Raw genomic sequence first — 14,290 nt, 5'->3', positions numbered from 1 at the left:
ACTCTAGAAGAGAGTTTCTTCAGAGCTCAGAAAACAAAGAGATCGTCATCTCTTCAAAATGACAATAAGGGAGAAAAAATACACGTTTGTCAAGACGTGAGAAGCAACCCGTTTGATTACGCGTCTCCCGTTCACCAGATGAAGCTTCGTGGCCAAACCGCACAGGTACAGCGTCAGAAGCAAGCCACATCGCCGTTGAGGGATTGAAGGGAGCGACGCAGTGAGCGACAATGTCCACGGACGTCCCATCGGCTGCAGTACAGGGGACAAGCTGCGTCGCCGTCGCGTGAAAACGATGATCAGAAGGAGGCATGCAGCAAGATTCATTAATTTCACAGAAAGATATCAAACTTGTGTTATCTGCCACTAATCATCACTAAAATAACATAATCAACACAAAATGAATGACAGCAAGCGGTCAGATGCTTTCAATGTAACAATTCTATAAAATAATTCAACAGCATGTCCTTGTGCTATATGTATTTTTCCAGTAATTGTGCTTAGCCTTTTATATAAAAAACATTTAAATACAGATAGACTGAAATTTTGTTTTACATTTAAGATTGTTCCACAAACTGACACCTTGAGTTGAAATACATCGTTCTTTTTGTAAAATATCTGTTAATTTGTACTAATTTTCCCTTTTTATATTTTTGCTTCGGAAAGTGTGTGGAATGGCGCGGGTCTCAAGACCATTTTTGTTGCTGGTCTATCAGAGGAACCCAAAGACCAGCTACCTACTCAAGATGAGCCAGAATCACTGGAGCAACTCAGAAAGATGACGAGCATCCAGGCGATTAAATCCCTCCTTTCCCCGTGATGTTGCCCAACCACCCCAGACCACAACACCAACGCCCCAAGTTCCGGAGGTAACTTGGAAGGACCCGTCTCACCCAGGAGGAACACACCTGGAAGTTTTCGTTGGGCCTCTGCATCTACTGTGGACAATCAAGTCACTACTAACTCCAATGCCCCATTTAGCTACAGCAGCCAGCTCTCTGGTGAGTCAAACCGCATCCTCCTGCAAATTTGACAAATACTCACTAGCCTTCACGAACGACGAAATTGTTGCGCTAACACAAAATATTTCAATTTTGAAAAACGAGCGTGCCGAAGAAAAAAAGCCAATCTCAATTGATGGCAACTGAAGAGAAACTTCACCGCTTGCAAAAACCTTCGCTCAGTCCTGGCCAGGATGACAAGTCATTCCAGGCTGAATTCAAATTGCAGCAAGTTCCACAATTTAACACCAGGTGTCCAACTATACAGTCCCAAACCACTACTTTGGAGGTTCCCGTCCAGAACCTGTTCAGTTGGACACTCCCTTGTCTTTTAATCCATCTGCACAACCTGCACCACTTTCGGGTGTGCAGCAGACTTTTGCTGACACTCTTGGACCTGCTTTACGGCCATCTGCTCCACTTCTGGTTCCTGCATCCTTCTCGGCAAGTGCGTATCTGGGTTCCGCTCAACAAACAGCTGGAACCCCTCCCTCTGCAGTGCCACTGAGAGGAGCCAGCTCCCCTGCCTCTGCGCTCCTACCAAGCAGCACACTTTTTATTTCAGCGCCCCAGCCAGGTACCACACTTCCAGTTGCTGCCAACAGCGAGCAGATGCTTCTTCACCTCATGATGTGGTGCAACCAGGCATGTCTACAAAATAGTTATACACTATCGCACAACACATTCAGAAATTCGAGCTGCAACAAGAGGGATCCGACAAGGGCTCCAGGTGGCGGAGTGGTCACATGCCTACGATGCAGGTTGCCGTGAGTTCGCTTCCCCGCCATCGGAGACCATGTTGTATGTGTGAGGGAGTGAGATTAAAAAATAAAAATAAATGACTAGAAAGTTGAGAATACTAAAATAAAAAAGATGGCTCCGACAACACTTCTGGGTACCTTGATTTCCATTTGAAGAGATACCCACAGGCAACAACAGATAAGATTTATCTCAATACCTAAATTAAGGTCCACCCGAGAAGTAGGTAACTCGATCAAATGACAACCATCCACATTTTAAATAACTTATCGAGCACTTCCAAGCATTGTCTCGGGAATTTGATGGCCCAACATCAACGACAAGCTTTTTAGCGGCCTGGTCCGTTAAACAGGGTCGTAATGAGCCACCCTTTTTTTTCTGAGAGAGCTCAGTATTGTTTTCGGTAATTTTACCGATTCGACATGTCATCATCATTGCTCTCTCTCTCTCTTTTAATTTTTTTAATTTTTATTTTGTAAGTGCGTGAGTATGTGCGTGTGTGTGTGCATGTTTGTGTGCGTGTGAGTGTGTACTCATTAATTCAACTAAAACCTGTTAAAAATCACCTAAACCGAATACTTCAGAATCCAGCTAGAGTCATGAGGTTGTCAGGAGACCCGAGGAAGGATCAAAGCAAAGAAAGGAAAGGAAAATCCAGCACCGACCAGACATCCCACCAACCTGAGTCTTTCACCAACCCCAGAAACATCTAAATTCCAACAAATTAGTTAGACCTCAAGAAACCAAAGAAGATACTGAGGAAAGGAAGGAGGGAAGGATAGATGAAGCAGAGTGAGATCCACAGACATCAGCCTCCACCGATTCAACGACCAGAGGAAGAAGCAGATTGTGTTAGAATTTCGATAGATGCTGGTGTGGTGGATCTGGCATGCATGAAAACCTCCACCAAAGAGGGGAGCCGTCGACCAGGACAGAGCAAGCACAACCCCCCAGGCCACGGCAGTGCCAAGGCACAACCCCCGGGCCCCGCAGGGGCCACCAGCCGGAGAGCAAACCCACAGGGGGAGGAAGGGGGAGGGGAGAGGGAACCACGGGGCACCCCGGAGGCCTACAGGCCCCGAACCGCGTCGCCGGGCCTGGAGCGACGAACCGCGCCGGGGCGTCGCCACCCCGGACACCAGGGAGCGCACCGCAACACAGCACCCCCTAAGAGACCCAGGGAACGGCCAAGATGCAGCTGCCACCCAGCAGCCAACAGAGGGGCAGAGCCGCACACGCTCAGCCAGGGGGGACAGCACCTATAAAGTTAACCCACTGGCATGCAGTGATTCCGAATATTAACCCTTAGTGCCCATTGGAAGTGAATCTTGAGGAGTTGGTGACTGTAAGATGTAATTTGATGTAGTCTGCTCGATCCTGCTGGCAGCAACTGGGTTCCTGACTATAAAAACACAACCATTAGTTACAAATTGCCAAATACAGAAACAGCAATGTAAGTTATCGTGATGTGGTGGCTCTCGCTAACAGGCAGAATTAAGTAACCAGATTTAGATGAAAAGATTCTATATATGTAGACCATAGGTGTCAAACTCGGGTTTTGGAGGTTTCCCTCTTCCAACACAAGCTGATTCCAATCAGCAGGATCGTTATCAGGCATATGCAGAGCTTGCTGATGAGCTGATCATATATCAGCTGTGTTGGAGAAGGGAAACATCTCAAACCTGCAGGACTGCGGCCCTCCTGTACCGGAGTTTGACACCTATGATGTAGACCATGTTTCTATAAATTTTGATATTTGGTGTTTTGTCGAAGGCAGATATTTTTTCCATTAAAATGTGATTTGTAAGGAGGTTAGACCATTGGTCGATATTTGGAGTTTGTTTATTTTTCCAGTTAACAAGATTTTTTTTTTTCGCGATAGTAAGGGCTACAAGTGTAGACTGTTTACGTGGTAAGTCAGTTGTTGTTAGGTCACCTAGCAAACACAAGTTTGGAGATAAAGGTAAGTTTTTCTAAGACTTTAGTCCAGAAATACATCTGGAGGCTGTGGGCCGGTGGGATGCCTGACGGGCCTGCCATTGGGGTGGGGGGCGCTTCTGGCTCCTGGGTTTGCTCTCCGACCGGTGGCCCCTGCGAGGCCCGGTGGTTGTGCCTTGGCGCTGCCGTGGCCGGGGTCGACGGCTCCCCCTTTGGTGGAGGTTTTCATGCATGCCAGATCCATCACACCATCATCTATCGAAATTCAAACACAATCTGCTTCTTCCTCTGGTCGTTGAATCGGTGGAAGCTGATGTCTGTGGATCTCACTCTGCTTCATCTATCCTTCCTTCCTTCCCTCAGTCTCTTCTTTGGTCTCTTGAGGTCTCCCTAATTTGTTGGAATTTAGATGTTTCTGGGGTTGGTGAAAGACTCTGGTTGGTACCATTCAAGCAACTTTTAGGTAATCTCAAAGTTAAAGCTGCATTGAATAGATTCTATTTGAGGACTAGACTTGAAGGAATATTAGACCACGACTCCTTGATTGATCCTGGCACTGACACTACTGTGATGTTCAACCAACTTCAAGCCATGCTACAGAACAGTGGCCGGACGCTCCTCCTCCATCACTGCTCAATGCTCACTGTTGACTAAGACACTGTTTCATCTCCACGGACAACAAGCCCCACCCATCTCTGGAATGCAGGAGATGGACAAAGAAGAAGAAATAAAAAACTTCCACAATCTGACTGGCTTATTTTACAACAGAACTATGAATTTTGAAGTGTTATTATTTTTCCTATTCTGAAATGCTGACCCTATTAAGTACTGTGCAGGTTTCATGTATAACATATTCTCCACTTAATGTTTCATTCATGCACGTAGAACATTTAAAGTAGCACTAAGGAACTTTTCAACATTAATGAAATATTTTCCTAACTCTTCTGATTAAACATTGACATAAAACTAGCTGAATGGTACCTTTGCCATGGCCTGAAGGGGGTCTGTATCATTGTTACTGGCACTAGGTCACTTTGAGGAGGATGGCAGGAAGTGTCAGCATGGCCAAGTATTCTAAGGAGCTCGAAAAGGTGTTATTCCACTGTGCATTAAGCCTTTTGGTCTCCCATAGAAGGTATGAGTTCGAGTAAAAGTCTTGTCAATTCCTTTTGAACATTAGTATGGACTCAGAAGTAGATACCTAAGTGACCAGACTATTGCATTTTAGTTTCACAAGAAACACAGATTGTTACAACTCAGCATAGCCGAGTACTCTCGGGCACCTGACAAAAGATGACTCCTTCCACAGCAAATTGGGATTTCTGCCTCCAAATGAAGGCATGCATTCAAAACGCACTGCTGACAAGTACTTTAGGATGTGCATTTTGGTTGGGACCAGACTTTTAGGTTTTATTCCCCATGATTTAAATGTTCTTGCATGTCAGGATGGCCGAGTGGTCTAAGGTGCCAGACTCAAGAGATGCATCTTTCCTCAGTGATGTGGGCTTTCTGGTCTCCCACTCCTAACAAGTTATTTTCAACGTATGATTTTTGATTAGGCTATTGACACTTGTCCAGTAGACTAGACTGCATGTTTTACATTAATCATTGTATTGTAAGTTCATGATGTTGTAACCATTAAAAATTAGCTGTTTAGTCTTAAAACCTGACTCTGTAAAACCTAGAAGACACAAAAAGTGGATTTAGTGTGAGCCCGATTAACCCCTTCTGACTAAAGTCAGCACATGCTCTACCATCGTATGTCTTTGGTTTGTAGATGGTTATTGTGACAGGCTATGACAGCCAATCAAGAAGCCAGTTGAGGCTCATACTGTTGGTGAAAATCAGAAATGGGGGCAAGCACTGGTGTAACGCTGTTAGCATAAAGGGGGAAAGTTTGACGTCCTGGTGAGTTAATTTTTGACAGCTTTATACATATAATTTAATACAAAGACATGTTTTTTATCTATTCTTGCACAGATAAAATTACAAACAAGTAACACTGAAAAATATTAATTGTCTTATACTTTTTGTTTATTACTGTGCAGGCTGAATGATCGCAGGGTCAGTCGTGATTGTTTGCTTCAGGGCATACAACTTCCCCAGCAAATCACTGTGGCAAATGAACCACTCTTGAAAGCCTGTGAAAAACCATCTGTGCCAGTCCAATATGGCAATAGCCTGATGGATTTCACTGAGCCCGAAAATCATGAGGGACAAGCTATCATAAGAAAAAGGTGCAGTACCAATGCCACTACCACACATTTAAATCCGCATAGAGGTGAGGGAGACACCTGTTGGGGGGCCGGGTCCTCCACCTCTCAGGGACCACCAGCACCCCCCCCCCCCCAGCTAACTAATTCTGGCTAATTTACTAGCTCATAGCATGGACCCATAGTAGCCACTTGTTGATATACTGTAATTGTGTGTGAAGTTGTTTTCATCAAAAAGATGAGAGAAATTTATGTGAAACGGTTTTAGATCCGAAATGTTCAACATAATCTGCTGATTAAAAAAAAAAATATATAGGGGTAAAATGATTGTCCTGACTAAAACTAGACTAAAACGTTGACAGTTTTTGCTGACCAAAACAAGACGAATAAAATTATGTTTTCTTGGACTAAAATGCTAGATTTATTGTCTTCTAAAAATTGACTAAATAAAAACGGGATGAGGTTGACTAACTATGATGAAAACTAACAAGCGTGATTGAAACTTGAGTAAAACTGAGACTAAATTTAAAAATGGTGGATAAAATTAAGACTACAGTTTTAGCAGTTTAGCTGCTACCAACTCTGCTGCGTAGCCAGTGGACCAAAGCAGTAATCAATCATGCCATCTTTTGATTTTTCACTTTTGCAAGTAGCAATGATGTTGTATTCACGGATTTAATCATGTAAACAATACAAATAGTAATATATGTTAGAATGTTTCACCTGGCTGGGGGTCAGTGTAGTCCACAGTGTAGCCATCAAGTTGGAGCAGCTCCACCGGCTCTGCCTTCTTTTCTCGGTAGCTGCACATTGCAAATGTGTACTGACTCACCTGTAGTAAGCCAAGAAAGGAGTTGTGAATGAGCTGTGCGCTTAACTTAAAATAGCAAACTGCATGACAGAGACAATGAATACTGAATCAAAGAAAATTATGATTTTCTGATTTCCTCCTGTATTTTCCAGTATACCATGCATACTGTACTGTGGTTTTCTGACAGAATGTTTAAACAAATAAAAGCAATACTGTGCTTAACAGTATATACTTTTGACCAAATTGATAGAAATGTGCATTATTATTACATACTGCAAACATAAAATTTATTTATGTATGCACTTTTTTTTGGTCTTAGTAATGGCATTGAAAACAAATAATTAAGGGCCAATGTCTTTATAAATATATAAATATTTGGTTTCCATTTGCTGCATTGTGTGATATTTTTTTCCCACTGGGCCACAATCTTGCATCGCATCACATTTTCATTTAATTTGTGTTTCCATTTTTCTTATTACCCCTGTCTGTCACTTTTTTTCTCCAATGAAGTGAATGCATCTGACACAATCTTCAACATCTCATATTTGCTTGATCATTAATTTTCCCGGTAAATGTTTGTCCAATTCCATGATTAGAATAGTACAATTTCCTACTGTGGAGATGTGGTAAATGATGAAACGAGGACGCATTGACAAGTCATATCTCATTACTCTCCACACACAAAAGTGACTGTTCACACAGCAAGCAAGAGGCTACTGCCCTTGAAACCTTTGATCTCTCCTATCCCTTTGACACAAGCAACGTCATTCTCCCACGCCTGTCTTTAAGGTCCCTTGTGAATGTCTATCTCATTTTCATGGAATGATGAAACCGGAGCCCGTTGCCTTGCAGATGGTAATGCGTAGTACGGTCAGAAGAGATTCTTCAAAAAGATTCCTTGTAAACAAGTATTTAAACTGGAACGAAACCGAAAAACAATAACATCTGAGCTAACGTCTGAGCTTTTTCTATACATATTTGAGATTTTCTACTGCGTGTGAGGTCATTGAAGTGCACTGCAGAATGTGCTTGCTTTTCTTTTGTTTCTGCGCAATAAAACCTTGTTTCTAAAACTGAAAAACACACGTGTGTTCTACATGTGTTTTTTGAAAAGCATGTGTTTTAACGAGGGTAAGTATACTTTGGCACAACACCACATGACAACGAGAGTGACAATAACAAGAGGGAATCTGGTGTGTTTGATGGAGAACTTGCCCAGCTGTTCATTTTGGATACAGACGATGAGGACTTTTTAGAAATTTGTGGATGACGATTGATCAAAATTAACTTGAGTACATGTTAAATACTTCAATAAAGTACAACCAAACTCAGTTTTGCTCCCGCTGCCTTTTTAAAAACTCACATGCTAGTGTATGTGTTAGCATGAACGAAATAACGCATTCTACCGTATTTTCTAAGATAGCGAATGCTTTTCCATCTTATACGTGTGGTCACTATTAACATAGCCTACTTCAAATGTTCTCTTCAAAAGAGGTGTTGGTTTAAAGTGTTGGTTTAAAACTGTCGTTACATCTGCCATCTTTGATAGACAACCCCCTTTCGGCAAGTGCGCTTCCTTATTTTCAACGAGTACTTTATGAGGTGAAGCCTCGGGAAAAAAATATCCGTGTATTCTTTTGAAGGTTCGCTATAAAAAATTTAAAAATTTAAAATAATTGAAGTTACAGGTTAAATTCATTTATAATGCCTTAAACACTTGTGGCTGGATAGTCTAGAAATTAGACTGCGCCGGTTCGATCCCCGTCGTGGTAGATCCTTTTAGGAGACAACTTTTAGGAGTGTCTGAAAAGAGTTAAATGTCTACTGCTGTCGTGTTAAGTAACTCTGCTTAGTGAGTTAAAATGTACTCTCTCCCAGTGTTAAATATTTTCACTATTTGACTAGTGTTGATTTAACTCTGGAAAGTGTGGAGCTATATAAACTCTGAAAAAGTGTTGAAATCAACTACATTTATGACTGGGCTTTTTGCTGTGTATAAATCCGTGACTACAGCTCAGAGACCCCGTTGGTGTATTGTAACAACAAAATGAGGTTCTCTATAGTGGCACTAATGGGTAAAGACAGCTTGAGTGACAAAGCATTGGTAAAAGATTAGTAAAATAATCTCAAAAAAGGAACTAAAGATACTAAGTTGCTTTTCTCTTTAAATTTTCATGGAAACTGCATATTAAAGCAATAGGAGAAAATTCCTATACAGAATATCCAAAAATGGGATTAGCATCTTCAGAAAATATTGCAAATCAAGAAATTCGATTTGGGACACAACGGTAAAGATTTTAGGATTAAAAGTTTGCCAAATATTAATTTAGAATCATGTTTTTTTTGTTAGAAAAAATTGTTACTGTCAATAATTCAAATATTCATATCAATAAAATAAATGGATTTTCAAAAGGAAATTCAGTGGGTTATCTGAAAATGACATTTATACATGAAACCTTTTTCTTTTTTTCAAAAGGCCAGTATGGACTGATATATTGGCTTAACTTTTAAATTTAACATTGACAGCCACAGTCGATGCCGGTAACTAGAAGTATAGTGACACTTTGCTGCTACACTTGCTGCTAGTCATGCCAGCCTGTCGTCACAAATCAACAGGCCTGGCCAATCAGCCACTGTCGCCACCTCTGTAGCTGCAAGTGGCAGCTTTCACTCGAACTGCAGCTGCATTCTGTGTGTGTGTGTGTGTGTGTGTGTGTGTGAGTACGTGTGCCAAATGAGATTCCAAACGACAACACTGATGAGACCTAGGGCAAAGTAAAGGATGGAGGGACTCCTCCACAACAGTTCCCTGGTCTTTAGGAAACCACAAAGGCAAATCTAAAACTAAATTACAGCCCCCACCCGCCACCCCAAAAACATCATCCCTTTCTCCCACTGCCTTTCTCTGCATGGTTCTGCCTCCATTGAACTCTCAGCTGTCACTCAGCACAGACAAAAGACAATTAGACAGACATGATTATCAAAAACACTAATGTGAACACTGCAAAAACACGTCTAATTAATAGGAGATCAAATACACTTGTTTTTAGCGTAAATTTACTAGAAACAAGTGAAATGATCTGCCCTTTTTTGAAATTCTATTTTTATTTGGTTTCACAGATCCAAATCAAACAATGACTATACCATCCACCTAATGTTACACATCTCACTTATCTCAATTACATATACAGGTATTCACCACTTCAACAAATCCAGATTAACAAGGATCCTGTTTTTTCCCCATTACAATCAACATTAAAAAAAGCTAAAAAAAACAGCGACCACCTAAAGTTTTTCTCTTTCCTCGTGATTTTCGTCGCACGGTGCTTGGGTGACGTCACAAGAGAAACCGTCGCACGGCATTTACGTGTCGATCGAAACTCGTGACGTCACGAAATGGGTACTACTCCGCAGTGGAGACACATCCACAATTGGGCTGGCTGAGAGGACGGTTTCTCTGAAAGTCCCTAGCCCCCTCCCCATACCCGAACGTCCTGCGGTGGAAACGCGGCATTTGGGTACTCCTGCAACCCTCTGGCCAATAGTTTTCAGACTGGATTCAGGTTATAATTTTGCGCGCCCTGTCTGCGGATGTGCCGTAATGTGCGTGGTGTGTATGTGAAGAACGGTATGTGCAGTTTCATTTTTCATCAGCTGGTGGCAGTAGCGATTCGAAATTGAATATTCTACGTTCAGTAGCTTTAACAACAAAAATACAGAACCTCACATTTGCTCGTTCCACCCAATCCCTCCCACCTCTCCTAACTGGGCTCTGGGTGCTCACAGAGCTGTGTGCTGCCTTCCTATCACTATTACAGTAGTGCTGAAAGTAATAATAATAATAATGCATCAGATTTTAAGAGTGTTTTTCTGGAAACTCACAGATACTTTACAATGGATACATTATTCATGCACTCGCACATTCACACTGTGGTGGAGGTAAGCTACTTAAGTAGCCACAGCTGCCCTCTGTGCCTGGCTGACAGTGTGCGCCTACGGCCCGTCTGACCACCACCAAACATTTGCACCTTACATACACCAGTGTGAGTAGCACTGGAGGCAATGTGTGTTAAGTGCCCTGCCTAAGGACACAACGGCACAAGACTTGGGGAGAGCGGGGATCAAACTGCCGACCTTCTGATTACTGAACGACCACATCTACACCTAGAGCCACGGCCGCCAAATACCTGGATTAAACCACAATATTTTAGCATTGTGTGGAGTGTTCTTAAGTGATTAATGCTGCATTGGTCGGAAGTCGGACTTTTCCGAGTTCAAACCAGAAAGTGTGTACGAGAACGCCTCCTTAATCTTGGAAATCCCACTTGCGAAGTCGGGGGGGAAAAAAGTACCCTGACTTTACCGACGGACTACATGTGACTCTACAATGGCGACCCCTTTGGAAACACAGACCGTGAATGGTAAAACACAATTTACTTGAGTATAAAACTGGATAGATTTCTTCATTCATAAATATTTGACATAACTCCACGTAACACAACGTATGTGACAGTATGCCACTATTTCCCTGCATGAAATTATACGGTGAATTACTGAACTGTATGGAATGCTTATGAAATAAGATAAACACAACAAATGGAGCAAAATTGCGAGAAGGCAAGTTTGCTGGAGGTCAAAATGAGTTTTGAGGACCAAAATAAAAAACTATTTATCACTATCCACCATTTTGGTTGTTTACTTTTGCCTCGAACGCTTTCAAGTAAGAACTGCCAGAAACAACTCAGATAAAACCTTCTGACCATCCTCGAATGCAGCATAATTTCTCATTAGAAAGTGCATATGAGGAACTTTCAGAAAAAAATCCTGAAAAATACACAGTAAATTATGTAGAGCAAATTTGACTCTTATTAGAGTGGGACCAAATAGACTCAGTTTTAGAGTAATATCTACATTTGGAAGAGAGTAAAATAAAGAATTGAAAACAATAAAAGGCACTCAAGGGTTGAGGAACGAACTCACGACCTTCAACTTGGGAGACAGCCAATCTACTCCCTGAGCCATACAGCTCCTGTTGTGTGTTGGCATATCGCTCATGTCAGCTGGAATCTTCCTAACTCCAAGAGAAAAACTAGGTTTTTGCTCTTTCAGAGATAAGAAAAAAGTAGGAAGAGCATAGTTCAGGTGGTAGTGTGGGAGTCTCCCAAGCTGAAGTTCTTCAAGCTTGACTGACTTCTATTTTTTTCAATTCTTTATTTGTTAAATTTTTTATTTGTTAAATTCTTTATTTGTTAAATTCTTTATTTGTTCAATTCTTTATTTGTTAAATTCTTTATTTGACTCACTTCCAAATGTAGATATTACTCTAAAACTGACTCTATTTGGTCCCACTCTAAATAGAGTCAAATTTGCTGTGTAGTTTAAAGAATGGGGAACGATGTAATGCATGTTTAAGCATTCTTAAGCAAGTGGACATGTGTGCCAGTACATTCAGACCATTCTCACGCACACACAGCTTTATCTGTAATCTGTCTGAATGCTCTGAGGAGGGACACTCCACTCAGCCCCGTGCTGATTACTGGGAGGAGGTGATGTGAGGACAGCAAAGAAACACGAATAATGAAAATGAAACCCATAAATCCGGGTGATGAACATGTGAAACACAGTTTCAGGTTCAGGTCATTGGTGATTTAAAGTGTTAATTTAAATTTTAAAATTGATTAAAAAAGTATTATTATTTTTGTGCCAGTATTTTTAATTAACTCATTCACTCCCAGCCATTTTCACTGAAGCAACCCCCTTCACCTCCGACTGTTTTACTTGATTTTGTGTTCTTTTGCTATAAAAACATGGAAACTACCAAAATAAAGTTTAGAGTCACTTCTTTCATCAGGAGAAAAAAAAGTATATTTGCACCTGTTTCCATTTTGCAGCAATTAGCATTAAAATATAGCCAAGTTTCATCATTATTCACAAATCTGTTTAAAACACTGGCAAAAGGAGCTTGTTTGCAACATGGCCCTGGTTGATCTCTTATGAGTACTCTGCTTCCACCTTCTGGCCGTTTTTTGGGAATAACTACCATAGCTTTAAACGACCACTTGAGGTCAGAAGCTGCATCAAAGTCTTCTGTATGCTCTAGCATTAAAACAACCACACAAAAAACGCGTAAGGATGGTTTTGGGAGTTAAGGACAAAGTATTGAAAAACATATTTATATGTTTTGGGGTTTGAATGAGTTAAAAGATACAGAATTGTAACAAACACATTACCTTTACTATACTTAAATAGTGAATAATACTTATTTTAGGCAATGGCGTAATTTGCATTAAATCTGGTCAATCAATTATTAGATTGATTAAGTTAATAGCTTAATGCAGGGGTGCTCAAGTTCGGTCCTTGAGAGCCCCAATCCAGCCTGTTTTCCATGTTTCCCTCCTGCAGCACAGCTGAATCTAATGATCAGCTAATCAGCAAGCTTTGTAGAAGCCTGAAAACGATCCTGATCATGAATCAGGTGTGTTAGTGGAGAGAAACATGGAAAACTGGATAGGGGCTCTCGAGGACCGAACTTGAGCACACCTGGCTTAATGGATAAACAGATGAGAAACCTCAGTAAATCAATAATTAAAGTGAAGGATTCTACATTTTATTAACCTACAGTAGGCTAGCAACCGGTCCAGGGTGTCCCCCTCCTCTAGCCAAATGTCATCTGAGATAGGCTCCAGCCTACCCTAATCAGAATGAGCAATATATGGATGTTCAAGCTGATGGATAAAATATTGTTTGTAAAATTTGCAAGTCTGAATAAAAACAAAAAACATTTTTTAACAATGCTTAACCCTTTCACGGATAGTGGTTACTCCAGTGGACAGCTATTAAAACGTTGTTTTCTCCTATATAAATTAATCTTTTAGCAACATTTGGCCATTAGCCACTCCAGTGGACACTAGTGTAGTCTTGACATATACTGCCATCCAGTGGTCAACGTTTGTAAGTGCAAAAAAAAAAAGACTGACAACAAGATGGCTGACAGAAGTTGTCTATTACTTCTATTCCAGGAGGCCCTTGCAAGTAAAAAATATATTGGAACATTAAGCAACAACTAAGGAGTAATATAATTGCTAAAATATCCAAGTATTGATTTTGTTATTTGAGGAAATGGCGATTGATTCCACTACATTGGACTTTGGACATCATTAGCTGTATTGTGACTACAACTTAGTGTTGCTGTAACTTTGTTGCTTTTGAAAATACTTCAGCTGCAGTATTTTGTATTTATTTTTTTTTTGCTTTAAATCATCATTTACTTTTTATTATTATAATATTTTATGGATTTTAGTCTCATAAAAGAGTAAGGATCCTGGTCCTTATGTTTTGTAGTGGTCAGGTGCAGAACATGCTAGCAAAACTTACAGTATAGTTGACCATATACCATCTGACTCAAGTGGGGATGATGACAGTGGCAGTGATGATTTTCTTTGGGTAAATGTTTTTGCAATACATGTACACTGATAAAAATGACGTGTTGCCCTTGTAAATATTACCTCGGTTTCATAATTATATTTACTTATTTTTTATTTATTCACATTTAATTAAACATTAGGTAT

General features: G+C 40.8%; 1 protein-coding gene across 7 annotated transcripts in view; it reads right to left on the bottom strand.

Annotated features, from left to right (window-relative positions):
• cadpsa (Ca2+-dependent activator protein for secretion a) overlaps positions 1-14,290 on the bottom strand; it is a 176,823-nt gene that overhangs the window by 91,186 nt on the left and 71,347 nt on the right. For all 7 annotated transcript variants that reach the window (XM_086086186.1, XM_086086187.1, XM_086086190.1 and 4 more), the window contains exon 10: positions 6,635-6,743. In XM_086086186.1, coding sequence (XP_085942312.1) covers positions 6,635-6,743 — 109 coding nt within the window. The remainder of the gene's footprint in view (positions 1-6,634; positions 6,744-14,290) is intronic.

This window comes from Leptonotus elevatus, chromosome 10 (assembly GCF_054856555.1).
Source record: "Leptonotus elevatus isolate MCC_2025b chromosome 10, RoL_Lele_1.0, whole genome shotgun sequence".
NCBI lineage: Eukaryota > Metazoa > Chordata > Actinopteri > Syngnathiformes > Syngnathidae > Leptonotus > Leptonotus elevatus.
The sequence above is the reverse complement of the archived record's forward strand: the minus strand, read 5'-3'. Positions and strand labels throughout refer to the sequence as shown.